Source organism: Portunus trituberculatus, chromosome 14 (genome assembly GCF_017591435.1).
Source record: "Portunus trituberculatus isolate SZX2019 chromosome 14, ASM1759143v1, whole genome shotgun sequence".
Classification (NCBI taxonomy): domain Eukaryota; kingdom Metazoa; phylum Arthropoda; class Malacostraca; order Decapoda; family Portunidae; genus Portunus; species Portunus trituberculatus.
Window position 1 is genome coordinate 18,374,184 of NC_059268.1, and position 15,000 is coordinate 18,389,183.

Below are 15,000 nucleotides of genomic sequence, written 5' to 3' on the forward strand. Positions count from 1 at the left end.
GGCCAGAGTCTTTATTGTTTTGATCCCCACATAAGTTTCTGAAGCTATATAAAATCGTCAAAGAGTAACCAGAATTTGAAAAGAGGCATGGCATTGAAGGGGTTACGATGGAACGAATAAAGGAGTGTGCAGAGTGAACCCCAAGGACAATGTATTCCTTATTACCCTCAATGTATAGCGCTCTTATGGATCATTCACTGAGAACTCCTGCGTGGTTTCGTATTTGCTATATGAAAAGTTGTAGTGTTAATAGAGGAGTAAACTTGGTAAGAATGTGGTAAGTGGAAGGGCATTAGATATTTATAAGGCATGGCTGGATGGATTTATGGATCGTGATGGCTGATGGGAAAGTTTTAAGTGCTGTGTGTAAGTTAACTGATCTTTTCCAGTCTTGTTATGTTGTTGTTGTTGTTGTTGTTGTTGTTGTTGTTGTTGTTGTTGTTGTACTTGTTCTTCTTCTTCTTTTACTTCTTCTTCTTCTTCTTCTTTTACTTCTTATCATCCTTCTTCTTCTTCTTCTTCTCCTCCTCCTCCTCTTTTTCTTCTTCTTCTTCTTCTTCTTCTTCTTCTCATTGGGAGTCAGTATATACCTTTCTATAATATTAACCTCAAGGAAAAAAAATAAGAGGGCTTCTATTCAAAACTTAAAAATATTATCAAACTTTCACATTTTTCGGCATGATATTTTTTCATCCTTTATTTCAGAGAAGTGAAGCAAACTATTTACACACACACACACACACACACACACACACACACACACACACACACACACACAGGGAGGCAGGATTACTGGTCTTCCACTCCTGGCGGGTAGCGAGGGTACAACTCGTCCAATTACACCCAGCAGGTATTAGGGAACCAGGAGCTACAGCGTGAAAGGAGACTGGCCCAAATTGTCCACCCCACGAGGATTCCAGCCCCGCGCCTCCTGTGTCTGCCGCGCGGAGGTTCAACACTATTCTAGACTTGATGCTATACTAATAATAATGTGGGTAGTGGTGGTAGTGGTAGTGGTAGTGGTGGTGGTGCTGGTGGTGGTGGTGGTGGTAGTAGTATAGTAGTAGTAGCAGTAGTAGTAGTAGTAGTAGTAGTAGTAGTAGTAGTAGTAGAGATTGTAGTTGTTGTTGTTGTTGTTGTTGTTAAGAGCACAAAACCTTGTCTCAAAATAAAGTTAAATAAAGAAAATAAAATCTCTCTCTCTCTCTCTCTCTCTCTCTCTCTCTCTCTCTGACACAATACCTACACCCTGTGACTCTGTGTGTATTCCAACATAAGTCTTTCATCTACGGAATGCGAGCCACACTGGGAGCCGAATAAACGTGGGCAGGAAGAGGAGGAAGAGGAGGAAGAGGAGGGGGAAGAGGAGAAAGAGGATGAAGAAGAGCCACGCAGAGAGAGAGAGAGAGAGAGAGAGAGAGAGAGTCCGCGAGAAGTGACAAATGGGGAACGTGATTCAATAAAGCAAGTAATGCAATACTGAGCTGCCGAGGCGATGGGATGAACTAACTGCTTTTGCCTTCCCCTTCTACTGCTTGCTACTCATCACAGCGATACGTGCATGTGTGTGTGTGTGTGTGTGTGTGTGTGTGTGTGTGTGTGTGTGTGTGTGTGTGTGTGTGTGTGTGTGTGTGTGTGTGTGTGTGTGTGTGTGTGTGTGGAGGGTGGAGGGGGAGAATAGGAGGGAAGTAGAAGGATTGTAGGAGATAAGGAGGGCATAGGAGGGAGGGAGGAGGAGGGAGGAGAGGAGGGAGGAGAGAGAGAGAGGAGAGAGAGAGAGAGAGAGAGAGAGAGAGAGAGAGAGAGAGAGAGAGAGAGAGAGAGAGAGAGAGAGAGAGAGAGAGAGAGAGAGAGACACACACACACACACACACACACACACACACACACACACACACACACACACACACACACACACACACACACACACACACACACACACGGAGACAGAGACATAGACGGAGACAGGCACATAGACAGACAGACAGACAGACACAGACACAGACACACGAGTGAGAAAAAAAGATTATGTTTTAACTCAATACTATTCTTTCAATTCATTTTTTTTTTTTTTTTTTTTTCGACAAATAGCGAACAAGTATCTCAGGCGGCCGGGACGTCATTAGCATTCATCCATCACACGTAATACTGGTCGTAATTTTATTGCCTCACTCCTGCGTCATCTGAACAGCTTTTTCAGCTCCCTGGCCACTACACTTGGTCGCATAATTAATCAGACGTGTTAACAGCCACACGTACAATGCAAGTTACAATGAAGTGTTAGATATGAAATAAAAATAAAATATGCAGTTCGGCAGGTTTTTAGTTTAATCCCTTCAGTTCCAAAACGAGTTTCCATATTCATTCTGGTTACAATTTGGCGGTTTTATACAACTTCAGTAACTTATGTGGGGATTCAAATAGTAAGGACTGTGGCTATCAATTTTTTGACCTCCATAGACCCTTCCTAATGTAAATAAAATCGTCTAATCACAACCAAAACTTGTGGTAAAAATGCGTCTTAGTAATGAAGGGGTTATTCATGAGAGCTATAGACAGTTTATCTTGCAACATTATCACGTCCTCAATAACCCATACATCGATCAGTTAGGCAAAGGAAACAGTTAACTACATTCAAGGATAGTGTTACTCTAGCAAAGGACTTTAGTTACACAATACTGAAACGTCAACCTTTATTACCGCAGAGTGTAACCTCATGACTTCTCTTCCTCCCCTTGCGTTTCTCTTCTTACTATTCTTGATCTTTATTTTTCTTATTTTCTGCTACATTTCTATACCTCTTCCTAACCTTTACCATTTCCTGTTATTTTTCCCATACGAATATTCTCCTTTCAGTCCTGCTTTCTTTACGACATTATCGTGAAAGGAGCAGCATCTCACTTCTCTTACCTTTGTCAGTTTAAGTGTTCTTTGCAAAGATTTCTTTACACATAACTTGGAGGCAGCGGGAAGCACGTAGAGCAGAAACCCGAGCGATTCCCTGACAGGTGAAGTTGCGGATAGCGAGGCATTATAGGAAGACATATGTTCCCTGTTATCTCTTATCCTGGAGACTTGCGGGATGGTGCGGAGATACCACCACAGACCGAATGTAGCAATGTGTTTTATTCATATTCAGTGACGATTTGCATAGAAAGGGAAAAAGTCCTACACAGGCAAGGTCGCCACACAACTCTGAGCGTTTTGTCTGACGTCCACTCATTACTCCGTTACATTCCAATACAGTTGTTAATATTACGAGAACCTTCTTTACTCACCCTGGGCCCATATTCAGAAGAAGGTCGCCACACAACTCCGACCGTTTTGTTCGATTCCGTAACGTACTCTCATTATTCCGTTACATTCAATACAGTTGTTAAAATTACGACAAGCTTCTTTACTCACTTTAAAGTTAAGTACCCTGGTCACCTATTCAGATGCAAGGTGACCACACAACTCCCGAGCGTTTTGTCAGATTCCATAACGTATTCTCATTATTCTGTTACATTCCAATACAGTTGTTAATATTACTGCAACCTTCTTTACTCACCTCAAAATTAAATACCCTGAGCCCCTATTCTGAAACACTCCTGCATCATACCTTCATTATTTCAAGACTCTAGTTAATGTTACGATGGTTTTAAGAATGTTTATATAGTTTAAATGACAAATTAACAAAAAAAATCTATATCACCAGCAATTAAAACACACGTGAAAACCCTGCTAATCATCTCTGTGGCCTTTGAAAACAGACGCAGTGAAGGAGTGAAGTGTTCCTGTATGAGGGCCCTCTCTATCACTACCTGGTTTTTCAAGAGTCAGATCAAAAACACTTCACACAATGGAAGCGGGTCCAGTATGCATCTCGACTTCTGACAAGGACTGTGCATGAAAACCTCGCCTTTAGCATCCTAAGCATGTTCCTCTTGCCCACCGCGCACTTGCCTTGCTGTGGCCAGAACAATAACAGGCCAAGAATGAGCACCAGAGCAGAGGCAAGTCACCGGCAGCTACACTTTCCCCACACACGAACTAAGCGATTGGTGTCCAGGAGTAAATCTGCCAGGCATTTGTTCTGTGATAAGTTGTTGGCACTAAGGGAGGTGCCTGATACGTGGCAGCACTTTGTTATGGGTGAGGCGAGGGAGCAGAGATAGGGAAGGCGAGGCGTGTGATCCGTCTTCCTCAGGCCAGAAGGGGAGGGAATTGCAGAAAGTGATCAGGTTTGAGATAGGAAGGAGGAAAATCGTCGATGATACTTTACTTCTTTCTCATCATTATCACCATCATCGTTATCTTCAAGCACAATGTTCGGCCATATTCACAAACGTCTTGCTCTCACCATGTCTATTTTTCAAGTCGGGTTTTCGAGACAGTTTCTCCTTATGATCAATCTAGAAATCTTGCTAATCCATCACCTGAACCATAACAATACCCTTAAAAACAGGAGTATCTTCAACTACACCCTTTGGAAATAGCCATCGTGAAATAGCAAAGCGTTTCTGAATACGGCTCATTGTCTGCTAGAGTCATGTTCCACGCAGACGGAAATTACTCACACGATTGTTATTCCAGGCATTAATGAGGAAATGGTGGTGTGATTCAAAAAAAAAAAAAAAAAAAAAAAAAAAAAGACTAGGGTTACTTTCAATACACGAGGGTTATTTTCCACCAGCGGTCATTACTCCCCACAATGCACCGTGATGGGACCTGACAAATGATGAAGTATTCTGAAAACTAAAACTAAAACGTAGCGAGTGAAGTCCGAAATTAAGCGAGACAAATATATATGGCACGAGTGAGAATAACTACCATCAACCCTCACAGCTACTCCATAATCGTCACTGACTTTTATGTAGATTCGCTACAGTACTAAGCAAACGGATGCAATAAATCACGTCCTTTTTTTTCAGACCCAGAACCCATGATTTTCCACTCTCGAGTCTTTGATCTATGACTGCAATCCATCATGTCGGGTCAGGTACGGCAATTTCGCCACCTGAGAACACGCAAGCAAGGCAACCAACACCGTCACTAGGCAATGGTCTCACCTGCTTATTCACTCAAGTATTCCTGTCAATTTTAAGTCGTAAGATAGTCTGACTTTATATTCTTACTAAAAGCTTTATTTACTTTGGAGGTAGCGAGTTATGCAAGTACTAAAAGTCATGCATCTTACGAATACTTTAATCCCTTCAGTACTGGGACACATTTTTACCATGAGATGTGTGTACTAGACCATTTTATTGACATTAGGAAGGGTCTATGCAGGTCAGAAGATTGATGGTCACAGTCTTCACTATTCTAATCCCCCACATAAGTATCTGAAGCTGTCGAAAATCACCAAATAGCAACCAGAGTGAATATGGAAACGCGTCCTGACTTTGGTTGGAACACAAGATGCATTTGCGCTACAGTGGAAAAGAAATCGTGAAATCAGACATATTTTTTCATTCGGTAATTAATGAGTGGCTGTAGAGGGCATACAAGGTTACCGAGTGTGAGTGTCGGCTAAGGGTTCCTCCTCACTACAGTCCTGAAATACGTTACATAAATATAATGCTTTAACCCATTCTGTACTGGGACACATCCTCCTATACATTTCAGCTATTTTGGCGATTTTAAACAGCTTCAGGAACTTACGTGGGGATCAAGAGTGAAGATTGTGGGTTTTCACCTTCTGACCTTCATAAACTCTTCGTAATGTCAATAAAATCGTCTAATCATACCAGAGACTCAAGGTAAAAATGTGTCCTAGTTCTGAAGGGGTTAAGAAGGAAAGAAGAGTCGTCGCCTGGATGCAGTGAGGTCTTGGAGGTAAGGGCGAGGTGGTGAAAGGCGTGGTGTTGGTGGCACTAGTGATGGTGATGTTCAGGCCGCGGTGATTTGTCTGGCAATGGCGATGGTTAGTCTGCATTTACCGTTCATGATATTTAAGGTAAGGAAACACGGAAACGGTAAATGCTGGTCACATTGCGCTATCTATAACAAAGGTTCCTTCATATATGTCCGTTGCTCCAAGGCGTTTAGATAATGTGGACAAAAAATGTGCCAGCTGTTAGCCTGTTACACTCACAGTATTCTACCCTTTAATTAACTTCAACACCACGACTCGTCTATGTTTAGTGGGAGTTGTAAGCAGCTCGCTTGGGTATGGAAATGATGTCAGCAATGAACAACGCGTTCGCTGCACACAGGGGATGGCATTATGTTTACACTGTGGTCACGAAATTGGGCCTTATTCATCACGAGGCCGGGGGAGAGGAAGGAGACAATTTGAAAGCCTTCCGAATACTGTCACAAATTAGTCTCAACTGAGGACCGACAAATGAGGGAAAATGTGTAGCCTATTCACTGGCAGCTGATTCGAGAAAGCTGTTTGAGTCTCCGTGATCAGAAGTCGAGATAAAACATCGTATCGTTTGAGAACACGCACCTCACTTCAGGACGCATCAATAGCACGAGTTCCCGATCGACAAGACAAACTGGGCAAGGAAAGACCATGACAAACATTCAGCACAAGGCGACGCTTCCTGCCACCAACCTGCCAATCAGTCACGCGACGAGAGAGAGAGAGAGAGAGAGAGAGAGAGAGAGAGAGAGAGAGAGAGAGAGAGAGAGAGAGAGAGAGAGAGAGAGAGAGAGAGAGAGAGAGAGAGAGAGAGAGAGAGAGAGAGAGAGAGAGAGAGAGAGAGAGAGAGAGAGAGAGAGAGAGAGAGAGAGAGAGAGAGAGAGAGAGAGAGAGAGAGAGAGAGAGAGAGAGAGAGAGAGAGAGAGAGAGAGAGAGAGAGAGAGAGAGAGAGAGAGAGACAAAGAGCTTCCAAAACTGATACATTGATTTTGCTTTAATATTTGAAAAGACTATACTGTAACTTTCTCTCGAACTCAACCAGCTATAAATCATTTCATATTTCGTCAACTTTACCGAGGTCGACAGCCATCAATGGGAAGGCGAACATTCCCTAAGCCAAAACACTGCCAGTAATTTGTCGCCAGTACAGTTGGAGTGACGGGAAACAGCAACTTCTCTCATTTTTCATTGACGCCAGCACTGGACAGCATACACGCCTTATTCACTGCAGTCTAAAGAATCATATCTACGGAAAACACAACTGCAGAATTCATACCATTGTGAATAAGTCAGTGTAAACGATGCTATTTTAGGTAATACATTAGATACACTTCCTCTCCCTACAACAGCCTAACGCCTCATTCTTATTCCTTCAATGTCATTAGCACTATGGCCCGTATTCTTAAACACTTTTGTACTTCACCTCCCTTTATTTAAGTTTACACGGGTTTTCTAAGGTGCTTTTACGTTTCTGGAGACAGATTGACAATATTTCTACGTTATTAACTGTAGAAACACTCTTAAAAACCCTATTTCAAAAGGCTTTATTTAAGTTTACACGGGTTTTCTAAGGTGCTTTGACGTTTCTAGAGACAGATTGACAATATTTCTACGTTATTAACTGTAGAAACACTCTTAAAAACCCCACTGGTCATCTGTGTGGTCTTGGAAAATAGTTGTGATGAGAGACCAAAGCGTTTCTGAATATGGGCCTATGAACGCCTTGACATGCCCCTCTCACACTGCCTCTGAAGTGCTGTAAGTGTCGCTGTGTCTACTAAGTGGTTAGGTGATTGTCTCGCGGCAGTAACTAAAGCCTAAGAATTTTCTCCCCCTATTAATCTCGGAAGGAATCAGGAAAACACATTAGTCAGACATCAGAAGTTATTTGAAACTCCCAGAACTCATACATTCCCTTAGGCTTACCTGCAACACGGGCACCCTTTGTTTCTACCTTCCACTGTACAAAGGTTACCAACAATTCATGAGAGTTGCAGCTTTCTTCGTGTTCCTCCTGTGACCCAATACCTATCCTGAATTCACGATACCAAAGACCTTATCCTCTGTGCTACGGTACTATCACATCCCAGGGCAGTTAGTAAGTGGAGTGTCCGTCTAGATGCCTTAAATGGTACAAGTCATAGGAGGAGCAAGGGACCCAACACACACCGGGGCTTTACCACTGCCTTTACAAACTTCACTGCCAACCCTTGTTCCTTCCGCTTTGTCAAAGGTTCTTAATACTTGACGCACTCCGTAAAGCAACGTTACAGGTATAGTTTCGCGGCTAATGAATACTTCTAATCCTTTCAGTGTCAATTCAAAGCTGTTTGGTGAGTAAATATGCCAGGCAGTGTTAAAGACTACACCAGACTGGACAGCACACATCTCATTACAGCTTCCTTCCCTCTCACCTGTTTGCCGTGGCGTGTGCTGGGTGACTGCCGGTTTGTCTGCCTTTGTTCCTGCAAAAAGGTAAAGTCAAGTTAATACTATTCGATAACAGGAATGGTGAGCAGATAACAATTAACTTCAACCTTACTTCACTTTCAAATAAAATATAGAAAGTACAAAACCACACTCTACAGATCGATATAAACTTTAAATATTTACATCTCTCTTCTAATTTTCATTAAAAAAAAAAAATCTGAGAGAAATTTCTTTATCGTGAAAATGTTTGTAGTTTTTTTTTCAAGTCAGGGCATCACGTTCTAAAATTCAGCTGAAAACACAAGCAGAAAAAGCAAAATAAATACGAGCTCAAAATATCCTTTTTATTTCCACTTTTGTGCAACATATTGTGAATAACGTAGCAAGCATTTCCCGAATAACACATTAAAGAAAATAAATAACGACGGGATCAGTGACCTCTTGATGTCTTAGGTCCAGTCAACAGATGGCGCTCTAAACACAACCCGATGCTTTCTGTTAGATTGGAGGCTTTCCTGTCTTTCCTTTGCATAGTCTTTGCCGAAGTACTTTAGATTCAAGAGGGGAGGGAGGATAGGGCTTGGGAAGTGGAAAAAATTGAATTGAAAGGTAAGTGAGGAAAGAGGTAGAACAAAGAAGTGGTAAGGTAATGTAAGATAAGGTAAGGTAAGGTAAATTAAGGGAAGGGAAGGTAATGTTAGGTAAAATAAGATAAGATAACATAAAAAAAAACAAGGTAAGGCGTAATGAGAAAGGTGCAGGTCCCTAAACAGAAAAAAAAGAAGCGTTACATTCCAAAGAGCGCAATAGCAACCATGTAGGTAAGAATGAAACAAGGCTCACAATGCAACGAGGACGCTACAAGGCTAACTAATGAAATAAAAGAAAAACGAGAGGAAATACGGACACATCACACACTATATCACTATCATCCCATCCCATTCCCGGCAAACAGCTCTCATAATGCTAAATTGTGTTCTAAAAATCCCGCAGAGTGACACGTAGTATTTATATTTTGGTGGAGTGTAAAGACCCCACGCCGGCCCACACTGGCTCCGGGTGGCGGCTCTGCACGTGGACCTGTTAATAACATGCAAATGCAATGTGCAAAGCTTAGTTTACTGTGTTGTTTATAGATCTGTGTCCAAGCTCTTCCACTGCCACCTCCTCCTCCCCTCTCCTGTCCGCCGCTGTGACTTGAAACATTATTTAAGTGACCTTTCTTCTGATGTATGGAATAAATGTATATGTAAATGAATAAATACTGTAAATAAATACTGTAAGTAATGATAGGGATAGTCGTTGCTCTTACTATCACTACTACTGCTGCTGCTAACATTTTCATTATCATAATTGCAGTATTACAATCACAATTCTCGCCATGATTTGACAACACACACACACACACACACACACACACACACACACACACACACACACACACACACACACACACACACACACACACACACACACACACACACACACACACACACACACACACACACACACACACACACACACACACACACACGTAATCAGGACATTCACTAAACTCATTTCTCCTTTTTTTCGCAAATTGACTTTTTTTTTTAATCACCCACCAAGTTAATTATCTCCTCCGGGACTGAGAGTAAGGAGGAAACAACACCAGAGCCATGAGAGCCAGGGCGCCACCAGGCCATCGCACCCCCAGCACTGGCCTCACTACACGCCTCACCACCAGCATAATGAACACACCTAAGGTCGCTTCGGGTGTCTGTCTTTCTGTAAGCCCCACACTGCAATGAACACGAATTAGGGAGTAAAACTAAAACCAGTGAACTTGAAATGGTCGTAGTGAGAAATGATGAAATTCTAAACCCTTCAGTACCATGAAGGGCTTCCATATTCATTTTGCTTACTATTTGGTGATTTTGTACAGCTTCAGAAACTCCTATAGGGGATTAGAATAGTGAAGACTGTGGCCATTAATCTTCTGACCTCCAATGACCCTTTCTAATGTATATAAAATCGTCTAATCACATCCAAAACTCAAGGTAAAAATGCGTCTAAGTACTGAAGGAGTTAAAGGGAAATTCTCATGGTATTCAACATTTTCAGGAACATTCGTAGATTTGGAACGACTGGCGTGAAGATTTTATTCATGGATGTGTCTGTCTTATTAGATATTTACGTTTTCTATTACATATGCCTGCTGTTCTTGTGCGATTTATTTGACACTGGTGCATGCGACTAGATCTACATTCTCTACCTTACATTAATGCATCAGGGTATTTCGACTAAAAATATCGATACACAGAACACAGAATAACAAGGTAAGTCTGAATACAATGACTTGAAATCAGAGGAAAAACACGAAACAATGTATTAATATTCTGTTCAATTTAAAAGAATTTCACCCTTTTTTTCTTTCACTTTCCGTCACTCTAAGGCAAAAAGTGATAAGATTTTCCTTGTAGAGTCTGTTTTTCTTTCTCAACACACACACACACACACACACACACACACACACACACACACACACACACACACACACACACACACACACACACACACACACACACACACAACAAAATTTTTTTTTTTTTTTTATTTAAACATAATTTATACAGAAGAACATGTACCCAAAGGCGCACTGTCGTGTGCTACCTATTCTAAGGGTACTACAATCTATTTCTCTACAATATTTACAAGACTTAAAATAGAAAATATACAAGATGGTCAGCATGTAAATGGAGCACTGTTCTTTTCACTTCACTAGCACTATTCACGCACTGCACTACACTGAGTGTCACGTCACAAAGAGTGTCAGAGGAGTTGGCAGTGTCTGTCTCCACTTATGTGCCATCAGTTTGACACTGTGTGTGTTCATCTCCTGGACGTGAGGCACCGCGGCCGTGAACAAGTTCCACATCCTGGAGACGCGTCCTGCGAAGGTGCGTTGATGCTGACACCCGTGGGATCGCGGCACCTCTACGGCGTCACCACCATTGAGCACCGTTCTCGTGCTCCGTGCGGTGACTCTCAGAGGATGACGCAGCCCTGCCAGATGTGGCACTCTTTGCACCTGTGCCTTATGGAACACTACGATTGCCGCCACATCTCTGCGGTGTTCCAGTGAATCAAGGGACGCTCAGGCTCTGGGTGAGGTGGTATTGCAGCATCTACTAGCCGTATGGCGCGGCGTTGGATGCTGTCCAGTCTCCTTCTGTGTGTGGCGGCACAGGACATCCAGGAGAGAGCTGCGTACTCAAGGTGGGGCCGCACCTGTGCCTTGTACAGCAGCAGTCTCCCCTTCCTGTCGAGGAAACTGGCGATCCTTCTGAGAGCGGAGATCCTGTGAGAGGCTTTCTTGGCAATGGATTTGACATGGCTGTCAAACCTCAGCCCTCGATCCACCTCCACTCCAAGTATCTTGACGTCATCTTGGAGTGGGAGAGCAGCAGCGCCAAAGACAACTTTCCTGCCATTGCTGCCATGGCGGCTGGGGACCGAGAGACAACCATTGCCTGTGTCTTCTCCGGCGCGAATGTCACTTGCCAGCGAGCACCCCACTCCTCTATCACTCGTAGCTGCTGATTGATGGCCTCAGCAGCCCGCCCACTGTCCTGGCGTGGATAGGTATAGGAGAGGGTGCAGTCATCAGCATAGGCCTTGACTCCTGGCAGTAGCTGGAGAAGATCATCCACGTAGATATTCCACAGGAGTGGGCCAAGAATTGAACCCTGTGGCACTGATGCCTCCACAGGCAGGGACTCAGATGTTTGCCCGTTGACAACCACCTTGAGGCTTCTGTCCTGCAGGTAATTTCCCAGGAGTCGTAGCAAGCCACCCTGGATGCCTTTAGCACGAAGCTTTTCCAGTAATCCGTTGTGCCATACTTTATCAAAAGCTCCAGCTATGTCCAAAGCAACCACTATAGTGTCCTTGCCGTCGTCGAGGGCGTCCTGCCACTGCCTGGTGAGAAGCATCATTAGGTCGGAGGTTGACCTTCCAGGTCTGAACCCAAACTGTTGGTCTGAGAGGAGGGCATTGTCCTTGAGATGGCTACACACCACCTCTGCCACGACCCTCTCAAACACTTTACCCACCACTGACAACAGGGATATGGGTCTGTAGTTTTTTGGGTCCGTCCTGGAGCTTTTTGTGTACAGGAACTACTCGAGCCTCCTTCCACACTGAAGGCCAGACGTTTTCCCGTACACAAGTTGTGAAGACTTGGGTGAGAGGGGCAGCCAGTTCCTGGGAGCATCGCTTCAGCAGGTGCGGGCTGATGTCATCAGGGCCGGTAGCTTTCTGTGTGTCCAGCCCCGCAATAATCGCTTCACCTGCTGATGCGTCACCTCCACCATGGTGACAGTCTTCTCACATTGCTGGACCAGCTGAGGCGGTGGCTGCTGTGGATTCCCCACCTTCATTTTTCCAGCAAACAAGGAAGCCAGCAACTGTGCCCTCTCCTTACTGCTGGTGGCGACAGTACCGTCCTGCTTGCTGAGGGAGGGATGGATTCTTGGTGGCCAGTTCCTGTTTGTCCTTAACAAGGGACCACCAAGTTTTGTTTCCTACGCCAGTGCCACACAGTTTCCGGCGCAGGCTTTCCTCCCACTTTTTTAAGGCCCACTTGCTGGTTACCACCATCCTCCTGCATGCAGCCCTATGCAAGTCCTTGTTGCGCCGAGTCGGGTTCCTCTTGTAGCGGAGCCAGGCAGCATACTTTGCCTCAGCAGCAACACGGCAACGGTAGCCAAACCATGGCTGATCCGTCGGTCTGGTGGTGTATTCCCTGTGTGGGACGTGGCGTCTCTGGAGGGCGAGAAGGTGAGAGGTGAGTGCAAGTGCTTCACTCTCTGCTCCTCCCTGTAGCAGAGTGGCCCATGGGGTGTGGGTCAGGTCGCGGCGCAGGGAAGCCCAGTCTGCTTTGTTCCACAGCCAGATGGTGCGGGTGGTGGCCTCGTCCCGAGCCACGCCCACTTCCAGCTGTGTCAGTACAGCGTGATGATCAGAGCTGCCCACGAGCCCCAGCTGATGACACTGAAGCTTGTCCTCCTGGTAGTCTGAGATGACAGGGTCTAATGTCCCTCCTCGTTCATGTGTGGGGAAGGTGACATGATCTGTCAGACCCTGCACCTCAGGAGATTCTCGTAGGCGTCTCTTTCCAGGTGGTGATTGAGATCCCCCACAATCAGCACGTGGCTGCAGCTGTGTGCCATCATCAGGTTGTCTAAAGTCTCAGTCAGGTACAGGAGTGAGTCAGGCCCTTGTCGCGGGGGGCGATACAGGGCACACAGTAAGAGGGCTGAGCGGTCTGCCAGCGTTACTCGGAAGTACATCATCTCCATCAGTGGAGGCGTGTCTATGTCGAGTAGCTGGGCCTGCATTCCTTCCTTGAAGCAGACAGCCACTCCACCTCCTGTTCGCTCCTGTCGGTCCCTCCTCACCCAGTGGGTGAAGCCCTGCATCCTGCCATACGTGGGCTCCACCTCACTGTTCAGCCATGTCTCTGTCACCACAACAACGTCTGCATTGTGTCGTTGCACACAGTTGTGGTATAAGTCTGCAAGGTTAGTCCGGAGACCACGGACGTTGCTAGAGACGACCTTTAGTTGGCGGCGGGGCAAGCTGGCTGTACCATGGTGAGGGATGGTAGTGAGCGAGGCCTGCTAGTCCGAGGTGGTGGTTAGGGTCCGCGGCCGACTGCTGGTACTGGTGAAGAGGAGTGGTCCACTGCCGCCCCTGGCTCTGATTCCAGATACCAGGCTGAGGAAGGAGTGGGCGAGGTTGTGGTAAGGACTGAAATGAAGTGAGGTGGTGGGCGGGCTGAGGCGCTGCAGGTGGGAAGGGTGTGGCTGTGTGTCTTTCCACCGTAAGGAGCCGCTGTATGAGACGCTCCTGACGTAAATCGTCAGTTCTGGCGTGGCAAGTAGCAGAAGTGTGTCCTTTCCGTGAGCAGTACTCACACACTTTTGCCTTGGCTCGCTTTTGTGTCTGCTTGGTGGCCTGGTGAGTCCTCAGTCCTTCGCTGGACACCTTCCTCGCGTCCTGCTGCACTTCCCTCTTAGTTTTCTTTTTTCTCCAATCTCCTGAAGTGGTCTGAGGAGAGGTTCGTGGGCGAACAGAGGCACCGCGATCTACTCCGTTCGCTGTATTTATGGAGGAAGAGTCCCTGCTGCTCTGTGTGGCGGTAGACGTGGTAGTGAGTACCGAGCAGTCACTCTGTGTGGCAGAAGGAGTGACAGTAGACGCTGGGGAGGTGTCACAGTCGCTCTGTGTGGCGATGGAAGCAGTGGAGGTAGGCGGAGCGGTCGTTGTTTCCCGGGCAGGCGAAGGGAAGGTGGAAGTTGAGAAAACAGCTGAGTGGCGGAGCTGTTGCGGTTTATCCGAGCTCCACCACGTCCTCCACCTCTCAGAGTCCTGACAAACCACCTCCCAGTGTTCGTCAATTGACTCTGCGTGGGCGCTGACTGCCTGAGAGCGTGTGGCTACTTGCGTCTGGCGCTGTTTTGACGCTATCAGCCTGTCTGCTACTCTGAGAGCCGCAGCAAACACGTCTCTGTGTTGTATGATCAAGTCTCGGTCGTCCTGGAGGGACTTAATCACACAGTTTTGTTGAGAGGCTTCCTCAGTGAGCTTCTCAACTAGTGAAACTAGCTCTCCTCTCCAAGCCCTCCCACTGACTCTCCCCACTGTCGTCCGGTAGTGGCGTTGGGGTGTATCAG

At 45.6% G+C, this 15,000-nt stretch overlaps 1 protein-coding gene across 3 annotated transcripts in view; it reads right to left on the minus strand.

Annotated features, from left to right (window-relative positions):
* LOC123503356 (neural-cadherin-like) overlaps window positions 1-15,000 on the minus strand; it is a 294,789-nt gene that overhangs the window by 180,987 nt on the left and 98,802 nt on the right. For all 3 annotated transcript variants that reach the window (XM_045253035.1, XM_045253036.1, XM_045253034.1), the window contains exon 2: window positions 8,266-8,316. In XM_045253035.1, the coding sequence (XP_045108970.1) occupies window positions 8,266-8,316 (51 nt within the window). The remainder of the gene's footprint in view (window positions 1-8,265; window positions 8,317-15,000) is intronic.